A 10,119-nucleotide genomic window follows, 5' to 3' on the forward strand; every position below is an offset into this window, starting at 1 on the left:
GGAGCGTTCCCCGCCCCCCCAACAACAACCACCTTGGGATGGTTTTCGCCTGACTGCGAGGCGGGCGGGGGCCGGGGCCGGGGCCGCCTCCCCCCGCCGGCAGCCAGCGCCGCTCGGAGCGGCCGGAGCCCTCCCGGATCGGGCCCATTTTCAGCACTTTGCCGAGGAAATGAAGCTAGAAGTTCTCCAGGCCGCGGCTCGGCTTCAGGCGCGGCGGGGCAGCTGCAGCTCCCGCGGCGAGGCCGGCGGAGGAGCAGCCGGCAGCTCCCGGGGCCGGTCCCCGGCGGGGCCGCCCGGGGGGGGCAGCGGAGCGGCGGGACGGGCAGCCCGCCCGGCGCGGAGCGGAGCGGAGCTCCCAGCCGGGTGTGGGCCGCCGCGCCTGGCTTCTCGGTGCCGCCGTTTCGGTCGGTAACTCTCGCCCGGATGCAAACCCCCGGGAGCGGGGGGGGGATGCCCCCGGCCCCGCCGCCCGCTCCGCGCAGCTCCGCGGTCTCGGCCAGCCCCGGCCCGCTCAGCGGGCCCAAAACTGACCCCTGGGATGCGCACGGCAGCGGGGGGGGGGGATAACGCAGCTCCGTTCCCGACCCGCTGCGGCACTGGCGACCCCCGAAGTTTCCTTTCAATTAACCCCTCCCGCGCTCCGCGCTGCCACTGCGCTCCGAGGGGGCGGGGGGGATCGATAGCCGGCACCCGGTAATAAGGTCCTCGGGGGGCGATGGATCACCGCCGGGCTGCTGCCGGCCGCCCCCGGGCTCCCCCCCCCTCGGCGCCGTCCCCCGCTTCCCTGGGGCAGGGCGCTGCCCCCGGATCCGCACACGGACCTGCGCGCTCCCCGCCCCCCCCCCCCCCCCCCTCCCCCGGCCCGCGGCGCGGCCGCCCCGCCACCACCGGCCGCCGCGCACCGGGAGGGGGCGGCGGCGCCTGCAGGGGGCGCTGCGGCTCCAGCGTTCGGCCCCGCCGCCGCCGCCGCCGCAGGAAGGGCCGCCCGCCGCGGGCCGCCGCCCGCCCTCGCCACTGACCCGGCCCGGCCCGGCCCGGCCCGGCCCGGCCGCTGCTGCCCGGCGGCTCCCGGCCACGGCAAAGTCCCGCTCCGCCTGCGGGCGGCCCCGGCACCGCCGGCCCGCGCTCCGCCCGAGGATGCGCCGCTCCCGCCGCGGCCCAGCGCGGCCTCGGCTGCCGCGGAAAAAACAGTAACCGGCGGGGGGGGACGGGGGAGAAAAATAACTCCAGAGGTGGGAAAAGAGAGTGTAGTCAAAGTGGCAACAGTTTATTTATTAGCCAAAAATATATACTTTCTTGTACAATTTGGTTCACGCATATGTACATTTTTACCGTATGTACAAAAACAAACAACAACAAAAAAAAATCGAAACACCTAATTCTCACTGGACTTCCAAAAAACCTCACAAACTCAGCTAATCCAGATGATAGTACAGAAGCGGGTATTTTTTTTCCTTTTTAGTTTTAATATACGGACATGCTTACAAGTTGTAACTATACAGAGATTTTTTTACAATCATTACAACAATAAAAAATTAACTATGATGATGACAACGCCGATAGAACCATAGCGGCATCAAGTTGGTTCTGGGGCCTGGAAAAAAAATGACACAGAAAAAAAATATTTAATAGGATTTCTAGTCAGATTGGGCTGGCACAGTATTTTTAACTATAGGTAGCGCTGCTTTTGTTGTTGTTGTTGTTTTATTTTTTTTTAAATAGATTTCTAAGTATAAAAAGTTTTCAGAGTGACTTACAGCAAATTCATTTCGCTACGAAAATACCGCGGGCCCGATCCCCGTGGTTTCAGTCAATCAAAGCAGTAATTGATTCCAGTGGCTGCCACGCCAAACTCTGGGCAGCAAGGCTCAGCCTCTGAAGTTTCCGTACTAGCTGGGGGGTTTTATTTTAATTTATTACTCTCCCGCTGCCGCCGTATTTCTCCCTCGGGCCAGGCGACACCGGCGGGTCGCCGTCCGCGCTCCGGGCAGGCCGGCGGTGCCGGGGGGGGGAAAGGCCGGCGCTGGCTGCCCCCGGAGCGCTCCCGCCCTGCCCGGCCCGCGGCCGCCCGACCCCGAGCGCAGCGGCCGCGCCGCCCCGCCGCCCCCGAACGCAGCTCGGCCTGCCCGCGGGAATCGCCCCCGAAGTCCGGAGGGGAGAACAGCAGCAAAAAATACGTAACCAGAAGAACCCACCGCGCACGCAGAGGAAGAACAAGAAACCGCCCTGGAAAGGGAACTAAAGAAGCGGAGAAAATCAGCTAACCATTTACAACTCCCTCTATATATCCTTAGGAGACTGAGGAAGCAATCTCTTACCGCCTCTGCACTGGCTGGAAAGCTGTCTTTATTAACTTTTTCTCTACTTCCAAGGCACTAGATCGATCTAAAAAGAGAAGAAAAAAAAAAAAAGCGTTCCTTTATAGCCCCCGTTTTATTCCCCCCCATCCCTGAATTAAGCCTCTAGACTTAAGATCTCTTCTCGGCGAGTTGCAAATACGACAAAACGACCGCTTTGCTGCAGGAGTGACCGTCGAAAGGAAAATAAACCAGCCCCGGAGCAAGCCTTTCGGCCGGGTCCTTCCCACAAAGACGATTTGAGCAGCAACAACAACAGCAACAAAAATTACCTCCGCCGGAGGAAGGTAATTCTCGGGGTTTTAGACTAACCTGGCGAGGAGGCCCACCCCGCCGCCGCCGCCGCCCCCGGGGGCCCCGCGGCCGCCCGCCCGCCCGCCGCCACCTGCGCCCCGACGGCTGCCCCGCACCGGGCCGGGGGCACCGTGAGAAAACGGCGGGGCCGGCCGCCCCCCGCCTCGGCCCCACGCACAAGGTCCCGCGGGGCCTCCCGCGCCGCTCCGCGCAGCACCGCGCAGCACCGCCGAGCCCCCCGCGGCGGCCGCCGGCCCGGCCCGGCCCGGCCCGTCCCCGCCGCGTCCCTCAGCGGTCACCTGCTCCGGCGGGCTCCGCGCTCTGCGCCTGGTCCGCGGGCCGCGGGAAGGCGGCGGCGGCGGCGGCGGCGGCGGGGGGGGGGGCGGCGGGGGCGGCCCCCAGCCCCAGCAGGTGGGGAGTGTTCAGTAAGGCCAGCGGGTGCGGGGGCGGGTGGTGGTGGTGGTGGTGGGCCGGGAAGGCGCGGTTGGTCCAGTTGGGGAACTTGCCCAGGGGGCAAGAGGAGACGAGTCTGTGGGGCGGCGGGGGCGGCGGGGGGGGCAGCGGCAGCGGCTGGGGGGCGGCCGCCGGCGGGGAGCCGCCGCCGGGAGACTTGCGGGGGTTGTCCGGGCTGGTGGCCGTCTCGGCCAGCGACCAGATCTTGGGCTTCGGCAGGGTGCCGGCCAAAGCGCCGTCCGTCGGGGAGGAGGCGGCGGAGGAGGAGGCGGAGGAGGGGGGCGAGAGGTGGTGGTGCGGCGGCTGGAGGGGCGGCTTGAGGGGCTCCAGGCCGGCGGGGGCGGGGGCGGCGGCGGCGGGGAGCTCGCACTTGTGGTGGTGGTGGTGGTGGTGGTGGTGGTGGTGGAGGTGGTGGTGGCGGAGGTGGTGCGGCTCCCCCTCGGCGGCCTTGAGGTAGCGCTCCTCGGAGCCGGGCAGGTCCTCGAAGCCCTCGGAGCCCTCCGAGTCCGTCTTGGAGTCGGAGTGCAGGAGGTCGGCGTCCTGCAGCTCGTCCTCCAGCTCGTCCTTGTTGCTCTCGATGTTCTCGGTGTCGATGTTCTCCAGGTCGATCTCCTCCTCGTCCTCCCTCTTGTCCTCTTCCCCCTCGTGGTCGCTCCCGTAGGAGTTGCCCTCCTCGTCCGTCCTGCTGCGGGGGGCCCAGGTCATTTTGTTCTCCTTTTTGAGCCGCCGCCGCGCGTTGGCGAACCAGGTGGAGACCTGGGTGAGGGTCATTTTGGTGATGATGGCCAGCATGATCTTCTCGCCCTTGGTGGGGTAGGGGTTTTTCCGGTGCTCGTTGAGCCAGGCTTTGAGGGTGCTGGTGCTCTCCCGGGTGGCGTTCTTGGGCCGCGACGGGTCCCCGAACTGGTACTGCCCGTAGGGGTAGAAGGCGGGGTGGTGGTGGGGGAAGGCGGCGTGCTGCACCCCCGGGCTCTCCTTCAGCTCGTACTGGGCGCCCTGCAGCGAGAGGGAAGGGGCGGCCCGGCTGAGACGGCGCGCCGGGCCCGGCCCGGGGCCCCTCCATCCCGCCGCCGTTACCGGCAGCAGAGCCCGCTCGGCACCAGCGCGGCGGCCGGGCCGAGCTGCCTCTCCGCGCCACCGCGCTCCCCGGCCCCGGCCCCGGCCCTGGCCGCGCCGCGCCGGGCACGCTCCGGTCCCGGCAGCCCGGGCCCCGCCGGCTGCGCCCCGGCCGAGGCGGGCGGCCGGTGCCCGCGGGGCGCTCGGGAAGGAGGACCGGCTCCCCAGGTGCGTGTGCGCGGCGGGGGCCGCCGGCAGCCGGGGCCGGTCACCGCAGCCGTCAAACCCTGCGGGCGGAGGGGGGGGAAAGCCGCGGGGTCGCCGCTCCAGCCCTGCCCCTCTCCGGCGGCTCTCCCGGGGCAGCGCAGCGAGAACGCCCCGTCTCCCCTGACAGCCCTCCCGGCGTCTTCCCCGGCGGCCCCCCGGGCCGATCCCCCAGCGCGAAGGGCGCCCGGGCCGGCCCCGGCCCGAGCGTCCCGGGGAGCGAGCGGCGAGCCCCGGAGGGGCCTCTTACCAGCTGGGGGAAGATGGGCAGCTCGGCGGCGTAGGGCAGGAAGGCTCCGTAGCCCTGGGCGGCGGCGGCGGCGGCGTAGGGCGCGCCGTACATGGAGGAGAGCACGTTGGAGAGGGTCCCGGACGGGGCCAGCTCGGCGCCGCCGCGGGAGCCGCCGCTCCCCGGGCGCTCCGCCGGGTAAATCGGCCTGATGTACTGGTAGCCCAGCTGGGGGAAAGACATGGTGGGGGGAGCGGGGGCAGGGGAGGGGGGGAGGAGGAGGAGGAGGGGGGGGGAGAAGAGAGGAAGAAGGGAGAGAAAGGGGAGAAAGTAGCAGGGCCGGGAGCGGAGGAGGGAGACGGGTCGCTCGCCCTCGCCGGCCGCCCGCACTTTCAGCGCCTCCCGCAAACTCCGGCGGACATGGGGGGGGGGGAGCCGGGGGTGCGCGGAGGCCGCGGGCTCCCTCCTGTCCTCGGCCGCCGCGGTAAACGATCCGATCGCTTCTTTCTTCTCTCACTTTTCCTATTGATCTGAGTGGACCCAGGTCAGGTCCTAACAGATTGCCTGAGATTATTGGGACTCTGGGCTCTGATTGACATTTCTAGTCTCTCACAAGCCCCTCCTATTTCTTTTAAGTCTCTCTCTCCCCCTCTGCCTCCCTCTCTCTCTCATGCCCAGAGCTTGCTCTCGCCGGGTTTGTCACTAGCTGCTTTTTTTTTTTTCCTCCTTCTTCTTTTTTTTTTTTTTTCTAAATCTGTTTACTGACGTCGCGATCTTTTATTTGAGTTGCTTTCAAATCTCGTTTTAGCGATCGCCAATCAGTTGGGTGTTTTACAAAGGTTTAACCCTGCCTCATGGTATTCTAATTATATAGAGATAGATTTAGATATAATTTCTTTCATAGCCCCCCCCCTCCCCCGGAGGGTAGGAAGCCAGGGTGTCAGCTGTGAGCGGCACACGAGGGGGACAGGAAAAAGTTGTGACATTTAAAAATAAAGGCTCCCGCCCCCAGTCCCCCTTTTCAGGTTTTCAAATTTACAGCCTTTCCTTGCCCGGGTTCGTTTTGTTTTCTTTATTAAGATATTCCCTCCTTCCCTTCCCCCTCTCCGGCCCTGGCGAGGGTTACATCTCCTGATATAGATTTAAAAGTCTATTAGATTTTTTTAAAAAATTTGCATTTCCAGAGCTACCTTGAAAAATTTCCTAACGTACTGAATCTTTAAGGAGTTTTCTACATTTTGTCTGGGCTAACAGTGGGCAGATACAGTGGAAAAGCTAAGTTAATTTTCCTCCTAATAAGGGACTTCAAAGAGTTGTAGGTCACAATTTTACATCAAAGGCAGAAAAGAAGGCAAATTAAAATCTTAACAAAGGAGAGACGGGAGCAGCCCTCTGGGCCATTAGTAAATAAGTGGTGTGAAAAAAGGGACAATGACAGGCACTGGAATTAAACTCATTAACACCTTTTTGTCTTGGTGCGAAATCTCTAATTAGGAAATTTATGATCATTTTGCTTATTCCCTCTGTTCTGAATCACTACAAGGCTTAGAAGGAAGTACCTGGTACGTGCAACATTTGCAAAGGGAGCAGTGGCACGGGCTTGTAAGGAGCTATTGGGAAGGAGTCAAGATACGTTTTAATTACCGAATAAGATTTTTTTATGATCAACACATTTTAAATTACGGTTTGCTTTTTTCCCCGCCCCTCCCCCTTCCCCCCCCCCCCCCCCCCCCCAAAACCAGCGTTTGAGTTGCAATTTAACCTTTTAAGAGTGGTGAAAATACAGCTCAATCACGGCGCGTCTTTGGCAAGCGCCAGTGCGCCCTGCTCCGCTGCTGCCGCGCGGAGGGAGAGGCTGGAGCCAAACGTGGGAAGCTGGTACAACCTGTGGGGCTGTGACTGCGGGCAGGGGAGAGGGGACCTGAACCTGCCAGCGTTATCTGCTCTTTTAGATACTCGGTGTTTAAATTAAAAAAAAAAAAAAAAAGTTTGAAGGGTCTTTTGAGGAGTTGAGACTGGAGGAGAGCCGTTTAACCATATTCCCCCCTCCTAAGTACTCTCTGGATTTATTGCCCTTAAAATATGATTTAGGTACAATATAACCACTGTGCCCACAGTATGGATTTTTATAACTACTTTTCTTTAAAAATGAAATTCATGTCAGATTATGCAGTTAAAGGAATCGACCTTGATAGCTTGCTATAATAAAACTATATCAGCTTGTAATAAATGCGGATTATAGCAAAGCAAGCTCCAGAATTAAAATTCCCTGAATCAATATATGAAAATCTGTAGGAAACATCTCTAATCGTATTAAGTTCATCTTTATAGCATTTCCTATCTGCTAATCTAGTGCAAAAACAACTCTGGGTTGGAGGAATTTATTTTCTTCTATTCGACGTTGCTCCTGTAATAGCTTTTGATAGTATAATGCAGTGGAGAGAACAGTATTCAATTCAGTCATAAGTTTGTTTCTTTTTTAATTCGGAAAGAAAGCAGGCAGCGAACCCCGCGTCCTGATTTGCTCTAAACTTTTCTGTAGGAAGCGCTCGGCTGGGGAGAGGCGATGCCGATGGGTCGGGGGAGAGTTTGGCTGCAGACCACAACTTTTAAAAATATCCGCCTCGGAGAGGAAAGGGACGAATATGAAAAATCGGACAAATCAGTCGCCGTTTGATGCAGTCGTGCTGGCCACGCTGGTGCTGCAGCTGGGCTGTGCCTCCCACGGGCGGGCACGGGGGCACACGCGTGTCCCACATAGCCGGACCCGTCTTTTTGTGGCTGCAGGTCTGGCACGGAGCGTCAAAGCTGGCAGGATTATTTTTGTGATTTTTAATCAACAGCACAATCAATATCGGCTCGTCCCCCGCGGGAGCCGCCGGCGGTGGCGGGCAGGGCTGGGGTGGGAGCGGCCGGGGCGATGCGGGAGCGGGGGGGGGTGGGGGGTGGGGGTGGGTGTGTTCCGGGGCCGTGGGGGGCTGCCGCGGGGAAGTGGCGGTGGGCAGCCGGGAGGGAGGCACGGGAGGCGAGAAATTTATGGGTGCGAATGGATCCAGGTCAGGGCGAGGGTGAGGGATGGTTTATTAATGGGAAAGAAACGGAGAGGAAACGTAGCCGGACCAAAGGGACGGGAGGAGAAATGTGCAGAGACGCAGTTCTTGGCTGAGGGGGGCGGGAAAAAAAAGCGGAGAAGACTGCGAACGGTGGGGGAGAGGGAGGAGAGGAGACATCTTCCCGGGGGTAGGGCGGGGGTGTGGGAGCGATGTCCACGGCGAGAAGCGCAGCACGCCTTTGGCAGCGGGGGCAGCGGCGGCGGGGTGCGGGAGGGCCGCTGCGGGGACGGGACGAGCCCGGGGCTGGGAAGTCGCGGGGTGCGAGGCGAGGAGCGGAGCCGGGCAGGGCGAGCGGGGGGCGGCGGCGGGAGCGAGCAGGAGGGAGAGCGAAGCCGAGCGGGAGACGCTTTGCCTGGCTGGAGCCGAAGGGAGACGCGAAGGGGAGGCTGGAGGCGGCTCGTCCTCCGGGGCGGCCGGGGGGAGCCGTGCGGGGCCCGACGGCCGCCGCCCCCGGGGGGGGGCCGCGGCGGCGGAGCGCTCCTGGGCCGGACAGACACGTGTCTTCTGGCCGGGACCTGTCAAAGCTGGGAGAGCGGCTCCTGATTTATTACCCCAAACACACACACACACACACACACACACCCCGCTCCCCCCCCCGCCCGCCCGCCCGCCCTGCCCCCGGCCTCGCCTCCCTCCTCTCCCGGCTGTCTCACACGGTCGCCGAGCTAAAACCAAACCTCCCTCCGGCTGCGGCTGGGCTTCCCCGAGTCCGCAGCCGGCTCCGGGGCTGCGGGACCAGCCCCGCCGGGAGGAGGTGCCGGGCCGGGCACCGTCCGTGGGCAGCATCGCGCCCGCCCCGATGCCCCTGGGACCCCAGTTGCTATCGCTCGCGCCCCGCCGCGCCCCTCTCCGTCGGATCACGGGGGACGGAGGGGACCGGGGGACACGGCCCGGGAGGTGGCCCCGGGCCCGGGGGTGTCCCTCTCTGCCGCAGGGCCCGGCTGGGGAGCCGGAGGCTGCGGCTGGAAGTCGCGGGAGAGCTGTCGGCGGGGCTGCGGGTTCAAGCAGGCCCCTGCCGGGCCGTGGGATGCCCGGGGTCCGGGCCGGGGTGGGAGCTGCGGCGTGCCGCAGCACACGCGGGGACGGGGCGCAGCCACCGGGGGAAGGGGGGTAAACAAACACGTGGGATTAGGAGAAAGGCCGCAGTTAAAAAAGAGTTAAAAAAATAGAGGGAAAGATCAAAGCGCTGGGTAAAAGACTCTTCAAATTACACGTTTGAAGCTTTTCCATAATTCCAAGGCGACAGATAGATAACAAGCTGCACATTCCTTATCACATATGGAATCAATCTGAAAGGAGTCTCTTGATCAGAATCTGTTAATTGCAGTGACATATGATTTGGAAAGAAAACACAATTAATGACCCTTCATGTTAAGGCTTTGGGACGAGGCCACTGACAATCTGCGCTCTGCAGCCAACGTCAACTTTTTTATTATTATTGTTATTATTAGTAAACTATTAAAGGGAGACATTCCCCGAGCCTCGCGACTGTTTTGTCTCCGTTCCCGTTGCAGGTTTCTTCAGAAGGGGGAGGAGAAGAGAAGGGGACGGGAGTGCGTGCGCGCCTTTCCTTCAAGGTTTGGGGAGCTAAAATGATTTAGTACCTTGTCTGTAAATCTAATGACCTAAGGTGAGAAAAAATACTTCATCTTTTATTATTACCATTTGTGGTGAGCGTTACCAGGAAACAGCAGAACCCGTTTGAAATGGTAAATATATGTATCCATTTAAAACCCATTATTGCAGAGACTTTCCCAAAGCGAAATAAAGCAAATCTCCCCAATCCCATTTTCTAGCGCCCTCTGCCCACGGCTCCCCTTGGCTCCACCGCCCCTTCCCGGGCGCTGGGACCACCGAGCCTCGGCCGAGCCTTCCTGGGTGCTGTGGGTGCGGGGGGGGGGGGGGGGGGGTCAGCACCAGTGGGTGCTCCGGGGCTGTTTGTGTGACACGCGTCCTGTAATGTTAGGAAAGGAGGGAGCAACGCTTTTGAAAGCTTTACTCTGTCGTTAAAAGGTAATGGCTTTGTTTTAGAAGGGAGAGGGAGAGGAAAAGGGAAAGGGAGAGGTTCATTTGAAGGTTATAAAGCATACACTTTAATAGGATCGAAGTGAAATTAGTTAATAAGAAAATGCTGGCCAGAAGCTCCCCGGGCTTTTAAGTGCTCTCCAGGCCATTTAGGGAAATTGAATAAGAACAGACTCCGTTACCTGCAGCCCCAACTATTATCTCCGGTTCTGCACAGAGGCGAGAAGGGAAAAATAGTGCCTGAGAGACCTGAAGTCCCGTACACCTCCTGCCAGCCTATTTCCTCGAGAAATAATGTCCCCTTTCTGCTCGCAATCGTGTTCTCCTC

At 61.2% G+C, this 10,119-nt stretch overlaps 1 protein-coding gene across 1 annotated transcript; it reads right to left on the reverse strand.

Annotated features, from left to right (window-relative positions):
• Nucleotides 1-1,241: 1,241 nt before the first annotated feature.
• Nucleotides 1,242-4,896, reverse strand: IRX3 (iroquois homeobox 3). Its single transcript, XM_076349314.1, has 4 exons — nt 4,675-4,896; nt 2,951-4,100; nt 2,319-2,385; nt 1,242-1,594 (listed from the first exon to the last, which is right to left on the reverse strand). The coding sequence occupies exons 1-4, from the start codon at nt 4,894-4,896 to the stop codon at nt 1,540-1,542; spliced, it is 1,494 nt and encodes a 497-aa protein (XP_076205429.1). The 3' UTR covers nt 1,242-1,539.
• Nucleotides 4,897-10,119: the final 5,223 nt, after the last annotated feature.

The sequence above is a fragment of the Aptenodytes patagonicus genome, chromosome 11 (assembly GCF_965638725.1).
Source record: "Aptenodytes patagonicus chromosome 11, bAptPat1.pri.cur, whole genome shotgun sequence".
Lineage (NCBI taxonomy): Eukaryota > Metazoa > Chordata > Aves > Sphenisciformes > Spheniscidae > Aptenodytes > Aptenodytes patagonicus.